The sequence below is a fragment of the Corvus kubaryi genome, unplaced genomic scaffold, assembly GCF_017639235.1.
Source record: "Corvus kubaryi isolate FWS band 111438036 unplaced genomic scaffold, C.kubaryi_AGA036_p1.0 37300, whole genome shotgun sequence".
In the NCBI taxonomy this organism is placed as follows: domain Eukaryota; kingdom Metazoa; phylum Chordata; class Aves; order Passeriformes; family Corvidae; genus Corvus; species Corvus kubaryi.
In genome coordinates, this window is record NW_024581093.1 from 13,304,407 (window position 1) to 13,315,216 (window position 10,810).

A 10,810-nucleotide genomic window follows, 5' to 3' on the forward strand; every position below is an offset into this window, starting at 1 on the left:
TGTACCATGACTTAATAACAAGACTGAATAAAAGGAACTAAATCCAGTTTGCCACAGTGTCAAATGTGAGTAGTTGAACTTTTTGCAATATTTTTTTAAGAACATAAACTCCCTTTATGAACCTGAGTTAATTATTTTATGACCAGAGAGGTCTTACACTACTTACGCTAGACTAAAGCATTTCACTGAAGAAAACCATCTCAAAAGGAGGGAGCTTTGCTGGGTTCAGAAAGTGTTTGTCAACCTGCTTGTAAATGTGCACGGAAAAGTCAACCCAGTTTAAGCTCATTACCCCAGGTAATTCAAACCTTGCCACAGCAGGATTTTTGGAGCAGAGAAGCACCAGAGAAAGCCCTGCTCACGTTCAGGGCCATGAAAATGCCATGTGTTCACCCAGCACGTTTCCTCCCTTCATTCAGTGCTCATCTATTGCTGCTGGCATTTACAGGACTTGGGAAAAACATCCGTCCAGTTTGTTGTTTACAGCCGGGAGTGCAACTGCAAAATGGTGAGGGGGGGAGGCGGTGTGGGGAGCCCTGGGGACCATTTCCCCGGGGAAACAATCTCACCTGCTCTGGGGCTCAGGGCCAGGAGACACGCGTGCTGCATGGCCTGCACGGGGAATGTGCTCAGGCAAGTTCTGCGGGCACGCTGAAGCCATTTATTTTTATTTTAGCAACACTTAGCATTCTCAAAACAGCCGGATGGAGCTCAAGGACACAGGTAAATAAGCAGAAGCAGCATGATTTGACACAGCTCAAAGTTTCACTCTGCTCTAAAACAAGCTTTTCTTGGTGCAGAAAAAGGGTGAGTGTTTTTTCTTCACCTGCTGAACCAAGAAACAAAATAAGGTGTTTTCCCAACTAAATGAACTGATAACGGGCTTTGTCATGCATCCCTAGCTAATTGGGGCGTGATGAAGTGCATAATTCCAAAGCTATCTAGCCTGAGGGCTTAAAGGAAAGCTTAACTCTGCCTGTAAAGCAGAGTGGCGATAGCTGGTGTGACAACTGCCTATCAGGAGGATGCAGGCTTTCAAACCAGCCTGACACAGGGGCACTATCTGATTGCAGCTCGAATTCTGCCCACAGTCCTGCTGCTGGGTTCAGCAGTTACTCGATGGCCAATAAGGCATTAAAGAGTCACAATGTACAGCTTATTTCAGGAGGAAATATTTTAACAGACCAGGTGTCTGTCATGCATGCGTTAAGAAAACCAGGACACAGCATACCAAATTAAGTTCAGCTACAGTAAAATAATTGTAACAGAGCAATGCTGACCCCCAACTACGGACCAGTGAGACCTGGCTTTTGCTGCACAGGTGAGATTAGGTTTTTCTGGTTTGTTTTCCTTCCTGTTTCCTTGCATATATAAAGCACACATATATAGTATATATTCACATAAATATAGCATATATTTACTATTCAGATGTTTGAGATAAAACCCCAATATTTTAGAGAGAGAAGTGTCCTTCAAGCTCAGCAGCACAAACTATGGTCTCACAGAAATACAAACTGCAAGAGAAAAATAGCCCCTACTGTGCAACCCTTTCACTTTGTTAGATTGCAATATATTTTCTTATTTTTCATGCGCCGGGTTCGTGTGACCCTGCCAGTATGTAAAAATGGTTGTTGACAGTTTCTTTGTTTTGGTTTTATTACAACGTAATTTATGGGATGCTGAAAGTCTGCAAGTACTTGTACTTGACTGACATTTCTCTGAGAGTCAAAAGATTGCTCTGTATACTTGACTGAGATTAAAATGAGTAGACTGCGTATAGCTGTATCCTCCTTTGAAAGTGCAGGATTGGAAGGCTTCCATTAAATTGTTATTTTCAGTTATTATTAGCTCTTAAATCAGTTAATATAATTCCTTTCCCATAATGAATGCACAGCACTGTAAGCCTAAATGCCATATTTTCTATTGATCTATTTCCACAACCTGTTTAGTGAAATAATTAAAATGATTTACAAGGCTGACCCAATATCTTAGTGGTTTAGTAAATCACGCTGCCATGTGGGAGGCTCAGCTGGTTTTAAAGCACAGCTCGTGGCAGGAGCAGGACCTGAGAGAGGAGCTGTTGTGCCGCACCTGGAGATGTGCCGGGCTCCGGAAACGCCTCCTCCGGCACTCAGGGAGAACAAGGGCTCCAGCTGCTTTGCTCAGCCATCACCCCTGGCCAAAGATGGGGAATTTCTTGGTGCCACCCAGAGAGATTAGAATCTGAGCTGCAGGGAATGTATCTACACCGGCAAGTGGATCATCCCCGTTTTCTACCCCCAGAACTGACTCTGTATATCTGTGTGGGCACCAAAAATGTCTCAGCTGTGGAGTATGATATTTTTACATGCAACACAATGAGGGAAATTACTATTTCTACCTTCTTTTTTTTTTTTTTTTTGTTTTAATTCATAAGAAGAGGACAGCACACAACACACATCTGTGTTTAAATGCCAGGCTTATGGCTCAGTATGATTCAGTAGTGTCAAGACAAAGACACACTTAGGCATTCCCCAGTCCCTTAAAATCCCTAGAAGTCACTCCTCGAGTGATAGGGAGAGTTTCATTAAGATGATCTCCTTGGCACAGGAGCACCTCCTGTAATGATATGAGCTCTCCTGATGCCTCCATGTCTCCCACAGTTCACACAGACAAACACACAGGGCTGACGCTGGTAGGACCACCAGGATATTCCTGTGTTTGTTCCCAGCTCACCTCCCAGTGTTAAGGAAACACCGAGAGCCCTTGGAGCAGGGGCAGAAGGACATTACAGCAGAGCCTGGGAGGAGACACAGCAGCCAGGCTGTGTAGCAAGAGTGGCAAGAGCCAACTAAAAGTACCATTATCAAAAGTGGGTAACAACTCTCTTTCTCATGAAGAGTGTGGATTTTGACAGCTTCAGTCTGGAACAAAAAGGATCGAGGTGACTTCTGGGGATCAGGGCAATGGCTGTAAAGCAAGGAGTGTGCAGCCAGGGTCAGCCCTCCTGGGGTCCCTCCGTGTCCTGCCCTGGCCAGCCATGCTGGGAGAACATCCCTTACACGTGTGTGGACAGGAAGGACACAGACCTCCATCCTGGAAAGACAGAGCCCGTAACTCTGAAATCAGTCAGCTTTGAGACACCACTTATAATGCATCTACTTGCAATCCCTGAGCAAGCCTCGACCTTGCTTTCAGCATCTAGCACATTTTTTTCATTCTATTATTTTGAATAATTACAAAAAGAAAAGAAAAAACATCCTATAAAAAAAACTTTTAAATTTGAAGACAGTTGCTGGATGCACTTTGCAGCAGATGTTCTTATCTTCCTTCCCTGACTCTGACCCACAACCAATTCTATTTTGCTTTAAATGGACCAGTAATTTCACAATATGTATTCAGCTGGAAATATTTTTTTTTGTTAAATAAACTTTACCCTTGTGCTGACTGCTCCAGGCTCTGAAAAGAAACACTTCTACCTTGTGACTGTTCCAAAATGTAGGCCTGAAATTTAAAAAAATAGAAGTGTTGGTAAATGGGCTGTAATCATACTGAAGGGCAAGTGAATACTCCTCCTCTAAGGCAGAAGAAAATAAAGGGAAATCTGCTTTGCTTCTGCTGCCTCAATGCTGATAATATTACAGATCAGAGGGCTTTTTTTAGAAAGAAGCCTGCTGTGCTGCAGTGTGTGTTTCAGGGTTGAAATACCTGTAGTCAGGCCCTTAAAGCCACACTTGGACATGTAAATCAGAGCCTTGTTTCGTGTCCCCAGCAGCACCTGGTGTTGCCAGCAGTGGAGGGCCCTGGCAGACACCACCAGAAGCACCGGCAGCTCCGGACTCACCACGGGCCAGTGTGCACTGGGAGCAGCGTGTCTGTCCTCAGCTGTGCACCTGAGAGCTGCAGGGATGTTACATGAGAGCTCAGTGCCTGTGACAAACAGCACTGAAGTGATGTGAGGTTCAAAAATGACCTCAGAGAGGGACAGTAACATGCAAACACCCACGTCCTGAGTGCACAGCTGGGTCACTGCCTTCTGCCCCAGGAGAACATCTCCCCCACTTCAGTATCTGCCTGGCCTCAGATTAGTTTTCTTCCAGAACAGGACAACCACAAACCAGAAGGAGCTGGGCAGCTCTGGGGCCAGTGTGTGCCACATGGCTAAAGCTGACAGGGTCCTGAGCAGTGACTTGCTCGCTGCCCCGACCTGCATGGCATGCACAGCTCTGTTGGTGACTACCAGCTCTGCTGAAGATTATCCCTCTTGGTGATTGCCAGCTTTCTCAGTGATTATCAGTGTGCTTTTACATACAAGTCTGTCCTTTCCTGCAGCTCCTCTGTACACCTGCCAAAGCATCCATCCTTGAGCTTGCTGTGGTCCCAAATAACCGGTGTTCTTCCTGTAGCAGGATCCACCCCTGCAGCACTCCTCATTTCACACTCATGTAACTCTCAGAAATCCTCTAAACCACAGCAACACAGAGTGACTTGAGCTACCTGCTAACTAGGGCTCTGTACTTACTGAGCTGTGGCAAAGCCAAGGAGCCCCTGGCAGCTGTCTGCAAGTGTGCTTTGGGTCAGGTATAAGCCTGTGATTAGTTAATTCTGTTTAGAGAATGTACTTAAATTAAACATTTTCTCTCTCCCATTTTCACACACTGTTCTTTTTTTAACAAGTATAAGGTGCTTAATAATCTCTACCACCTGAAATAATCACAGGCAGGATGAAAGGTCTCCCCCTCCCACCCTTGCCATTTCATCCCACTGCAAAATGTATAAATTAATCCCATGCTAAAATTAACATATATTGCTGAGGCAAATGAATTGGCATCTCCATGTATATCTATTAGCTTCCAGCATTTCCTGAGAGGGCTTTCATTTAATTACCAGCCTGACAGCCTAACTCACTCCCGAACTGCAGCCACATTTATTACTTTTATCTCCTTGGACACCTGCCTCCGTGGTTTATCAGATTTCTACTGAAGAGAAGGACAGAATATTTTCTATTGCACCAGGTTATTGTTTCTTTAAAAGGCACTTACTAGAGCCCTGACCTCACACAGGGGGTTGTTTTGGTTAGCTTTGGATGGGCTTTTTTCTTTTTCAATTATCAAAGGACTGCTGCAGCGTTAACCCTCTCACTGGCCCACCACACTCCAGCAGCTCTGAAGAAATGGGACTACAGACAGGGAGCTGAAAGCCTCATCACCAGCTCTGTGCAAGCAGCTGACCACTGCTCATAAGGACTCTGCTTGCAGTGGGAGTCCAAGCCCTCGGATGCTGTGACTGCTTTTCACACTCCCATGGATGAAAACTTCAAGTGGAAAAGCTGAGAGAGTCCTGAGCACAGCTCAGTGCCCTCCACTGCAGTCCAGTGAGGGGGATTTAGCTGAATTGCTCTTGATGGTTTGGGTCACACTTTATACAGTCACGGATGTCTCTATAATTGGTTGATAAAACACCAATGTAGATACAAGGAACGTTATAAAAGTAATGCTGCCTCCATGCATTACCAACATGGTCCCAGGCAGCATTATGGGTTATCAGTACCCTGTGTGAGTATGCACCACTCCATAACAGCTGGGAATCGCAGCTCTCCTTTCAGATTGCTTCAGGCAGCAGCTCAGGACCCTGCTGGTTCAGGTGCTGACTGTGGCAACAGGGCTCCCTCAGCCCAGTTACAACAGACAAATAGTTCCCAGTTGTTTTTCTCTGGGTCACACTACCTGAGACACACAGGTCCCCTGGGCAGCACTCTCGTGAGCTGGCGTGTTGTGACAGACACATTCAAACCAATGTCTGGGACCTGAAGCTGTGTGGTGCAGAGGAGCCCTTCCCGTGTGTACTCAGCAACTGCATCCTTTGGAGGTGCACGAGCAGATTTGCTTTGTTGAAAGGAATGGCTCACTCCTGACAGCCCCAGCACGCTGCTTTCAAAGAGTCTAGCAGGAACAGGGCTTTGCTGAGAGTGATGCTTTTGAGAAGGATGCCTCATTAGAGAGGAAAAATGAGAAATTCTTATCTGTTCCATTAATGAACCTTCTGACTTTCCTGGGATTTCACAGCAGTTGTAACTCCAGGCACAGTGGCTGTTTGGCAGGAAGCACCTGCTGGCTGGGAGCTGTGCAGGACGTGGCTGTGCTGCAGGCACTGACCAGTGTGGCTGGAGCCTCCTGCTCCCAAATGGGTCAGGGTGTCAGAGGCAGTGCCCATGGTCCCAGCCAGAGCCCCCATGTGCTGCAGGGTACCCTCCCCCGCCTCTGACCCGAGCACCTGCTGGGAAACACAGCAAAAGATGCTTCAGTGAAACACAAATTACTTTAACATACACCTTTTATTTTCAATACATCTGTATTATATTCAAAATTTAATGAGTTATGTCAATTTTATGTAGTTTAACCAAAACCAAATGAAATAAATTAAACTAGTCAGTCTGCTATAACTCCAATGACTATTATTACTTTCTAATTTATTATTCTTAATCCTCGTTTTTGCATCATACATCCCTATAACGAGCCAATGTTAATTAAGTTTTAAAATAGAATATTCAACAAGATCTAAATGAGACTCAAAGCATAACAAAAGTAATGACTGTGAGACAGACTGTCATGGAATAATACATGAATGCTGAATGGTGGTATTAATTAGTAAATACAAGCTGTTCAGGAGCAGAAGTGGTGCCTGTCATGGTGATGTGTGTTTGGATCATACGTGATCCAGCATGCAGGGAAACCAAATGTCAGCTGCCAAAGCCTCAGCTTTTCTGACTGCTCATTAATGTTTTGGGGAGCAAGTGTTGCTATTTCAGGGGTGCTCTGTGAGGTAAGGCTGGGTAGTTGTAGTTTTAGTAGTTATCTCCAGGTATTCTAGGGTTGCCCATATTTTAACTATTTTAAAACTGATATAGCTTCTTATTTTGACATAAGAATATATTGGTGTTTAAAAAGTGGCCTCCTTAGCTTGTGGTGAAATTGAATTCCTTCAAAAGCCTCTTTTCCCTGATACTGTGATGCAGAAGAGGTTGGTGTATGGGGGAACTGGAGTCCTGTATGCTAAACCAAGCTGCAAACAGGCCCATTTCTTCCAAAAGAGGACACAATTTGTAAACTTTTTTTAATTTATCTTTAAGCCTGAAACAGTGAGCTGGAGTCCAACATCACTGTACAGACAGTCTCGGGCTGCCCTCTAGTGTGAGCAGCTGTGGGGACAGGGCACAGCCTGCCAAAAACCTGCCATGTTTCAGTTTTTTTAAAACCCAGCTATTAAATCATTGGGATTTTCTGACAACATTTTTGAATTATTATTTGCTTCTGATTTCTGTGCCACTGAGATTTGGACCATGCTTCCGAGCGCTTTCTTGTTTCTGTCAGGCACAGACAAGCCAGTCTTTTGTCTGCGCCCTGCAGTGGCAGCTGCAATTCGAGATGAGAAGGAGCCAGGACTGCAAGGAAATAATGAACTTTCAGCTGGGAAGGACAGTTTATCAGCTTGGGGCAGGGCAGAACACGATGACAAGCCATGAGTTAAGGGCAAGCTGATAAAGCAGAAAAATTAATGGAAAAATATATGCAAAGAAAACATTTGAGGGATACAGGGTACTTCAAAAGATGCTGCTCTTCAGTCAGCCACAGCAATCTAGAATCAGTCAACCAAGTTCCTAATGCAAGAGTTTGGGCTTACACACACAAATATTGCAAACCTTCCTTTGGCAAACCTACACTGACACGAGGTGAAAATTCAGGCTATTCATGTCAATCGCTCCATGTACCCACCGGGATGGACAGCAGATTTAACTCTGCCCACCCACCACCATCCTCCAGACATGACCTGTTCCAGGTTGGGTTTTTCCAGGGAACCCTGAGTACTGACTCCCTGGAAAGGTCCTGGCTGCACAGCCAGTCCTGGGAGGGAACAGGTGTGTTGGGTATGGTCAGCCAAGGGGCCCTAAAACTGCTGGCATGGAGCTCCCTCCAGGCCCAAAGGAGATGTCAGGAGAAGGATGCCACAGCCAGGTGCAGGCAGCAGCTGGTGGGATGATGGCAGGGCTGACACAGACTGAATGGACGCTGCTTCAGCACAGCCATGGGAAGGGGGTGGGAATTACATTATTTGGATAGAGGAAATCAGATCAGAGGGCTCTAAATGGAAATTATTTTCACCAGTACAGATGTCCCTAAGGACCAACTTCAGCTGCTAATACAATTTGGCCAAGAGGAATAAACTATATTGATCTTGAGAGCTCAAATGCTTGCTGAGACAGTCCTTCTAGAGAATTACAGTATTTATTTCCTGCATCACTGACAGTCAGCAAAAGTATAACAGTGATTACAGCCCAGTGACTTTTTGCACACACCAGTTAACGTCACATTCATCTCTCGCTTCAGTTCATAATTACTCTTTTTTAAAAATTCACTGATCTGCTATTCTTGTGTCACACAAATATCTTTAATTATACTGTCTTTGGTCACTTCACATCTCAAGTTTTAGCTTTCTGTGACTGTCACTATAAAGCTCATTCTGTAATTGCTCCACAGCCACCCAGCTCTCCAAAGACACTACTGCCCCCAGCCTGGCCTATACACAGGTTCTTGCCCATCTCCGCAGCTCAGGAGCCCCAACAGGTACAGCAATATCCTCCCCTACCCTACACAGGTAGATTGTGTCCATGGAAGAAGTTTGCATGGGTGTGGGGGGGGTGTTAATATTTTTGGAGAGCAATAAATAAAGCCACATAGATTTAATTGGATAAGAAATGCCAATGCTGGCACCTATAACATGGTATTAATAATCTATGTCAGGGAATTTTATCCCTACAAACCTATTCCAAGGTGATTTACACTAAGACAGGGTGCTGCACATCCCGAAACACGCATTACAGTTATTTTTTTAGCATATTTCCACATCACTTTATATTTACATCTTATCCATCTTTCCTCATTTCTCTGAGCCTTCTTTTTCTTATCTACAAACTGCCTTTGCCTATTCTGTGGTTTCTCAGTTTCTTCACCTATTCTTTTTCATGTTTATTTGATGTGACACAGAGCCTTCTTGCTGGGACACACGCTAACGCTGATCTCGCTCCCTCAGACATTGTATCTGAAGATAAATTGTGGAATGAAGATGTAGAGCTGTTGGAACAGACTGGTTTCCCCAGGCACCAGTTTAGCTTGGATCATTGGATTTACAACACCAGCACCGCCAACACTGATTTGACTATTAATCCCTGAAGAGCCCTAAGAATTGCAGCATAAATCCAGTGAAGGAGCACTCATATGGCCCTAAAGACCCATAGCTCTTATCCTGGTACTCCATTCATGAAAATTGATCTTCTCGTAGTAGCAATGACAACTCAAGGAGTCCATGCTTTGTAAAACCAAGAGATCCACTTGCTGTGGTAATGTACTTAACTGCCAGGAGGTCTGTGATACAAACCAGCTGCTGTTCATGCTTACTACTCTGCAGAGACTGGCCCTTTCTCCTTTACACACGTCCAGAGAGATCTACTATTTCATATTGAGGATCACTTTAGTACCTTTGTGCCCCACAACACCACTCAACAAAATCATCACATTTCCTATACCCTGCCTCAGTAACTCCCTCCCCAAATATCCTTTTCCAAGCAGTGCTTAATTATCTGCTAAGCCAATATTGACATGTGACAAGAATATAAATCTCTTCTGTATTTGGAGAACAATCATGCCTGAGCAGAGGCTGCAGGAGTTGGGACTGGGCTGGCAAGGAAAAAGAACTGGACACTGGTTTCAAGATACTTCTGTGTTTTAAGTGAGCAGGACTCTGTCCTATCCCGGGAGGAAAGAGGCCCTGATGTGTCAGAGCATGTAAAGCTCGCAGTGATTGGCATCTTCCAATGTCTTGACCTTGATTGCTAGAAACATGAGGGCTGGTTTTAACCAAAGATCTCATGTTGCTGGGTGTGCAGTTCCAGGAGCAGATCTGTTACCTGCTGAGAACAGAGCCAGGCACTGCCTGCAGCGGCAGCCAGGGCTACGGCTGGAGAGGCCTTGTAGGACTGCACGGGACTAGGAAAATCTTCTCTCTCCTACCAAGGGAAGTGGGATAGCAGGAACTTTGGTAAGGGCAGAGAGGACCTGCTCCTGCCGTGGCCCCCAGAGCTTGGGCGGTTGCTGGCTCCAGTACCACATTTGTAAATCCTGGGAGAAATTTCCAGAACAAAGGAGGCAACAAAAGAGGGAGATGAGGAGACTGCAGGATGGAAACATAGAAATGTCTATCCTAGCATCTGTGGTAGGAGTGACTGCAGGATGAGAGAGAAGTGAGGATTGACGTGGCCAGGCTGCCCATCACGAGTGTCCAGACTCCGCTGTTACTATGGGAAGGACACTAACACGTCAATATTCCAACAACAGACTCGTGTACTCCGTGTGTCCATGACCATGCTCAGGTGGTGGATGACTACAGAAAATGGCCTGTGTTACAGAAGGTATGACTGACAGGGCTTTTTAAAAAGAAGTTCCCCCATGATAGTAAATGAAATATCTGCTGCTCAGTGTCTCCCAGTTTAGAGAATTTATTAGTACAAGAGCAGTAAATACCAGCCAGATCAATAGAACAGCTCCCCTCACGGGAGCCCGCCGCGTTCCGCGGCCGGCGGCGCCGCCTTGTGGCCAGCACGGGGAGCGCCCCTGTGCGCAGGCGCGCCCGCCCGTCATCGCCCCGCGCGGGCTGCGCCGCGGCGTCATGGAGGGTGAGGGGAGCGGGGAGAGAGAGGGACGGGGGGACAGGCAGGGTGAGGGGAGCGGGGAGAGAGAGGGACGGGGGGACAGGGAGGGTGAGGGGAGCGGGGAGAGAG

At 45.9% G+C, this 10,810-nt stretch overlaps 1 protein-coding gene and 1 long non-coding RNA gene across 2 annotated transcripts in view; one reads left to right on the forward strand and one right to left on the reverse strand.

The window, feature by feature from the left end:
* Window positions 1–1,395: 1,395 nt before the first annotated feature.
* LOC121664332 overlaps window positions 1,396–10,810 on the reverse strand; it is a 10,037-nt gene continuing 622 nt past the window's right edge. The window contains exon 2 of the long non-coding RNA XR_006015956.1: window positions 1,396–6,255. This is a non-coding gene — a long non-coding RNA (uncharacterized LOC121664332). The remainder of the gene's footprint in view (window positions 6,256–10,810) is intronic.
* Window positions 10,654–10,810, forward strand: part of POP4 (POP4 homolog, ribonuclease P/MRP subunit) — a 3,478-nt gene continuing 3,321 nt past the window's right edge. The window contains exon 1 of the mRNA XM_042027579.1: window positions 10,654–10,705. Coding sequence (XP_041883513.1) covers window positions 10,699–10,705 — 7 coding nt within the window. The 5' untranslated portion in view covers window positions 10,654–10,698. The remainder of the gene's footprint in view (window positions 10,706–10,810) is intronic.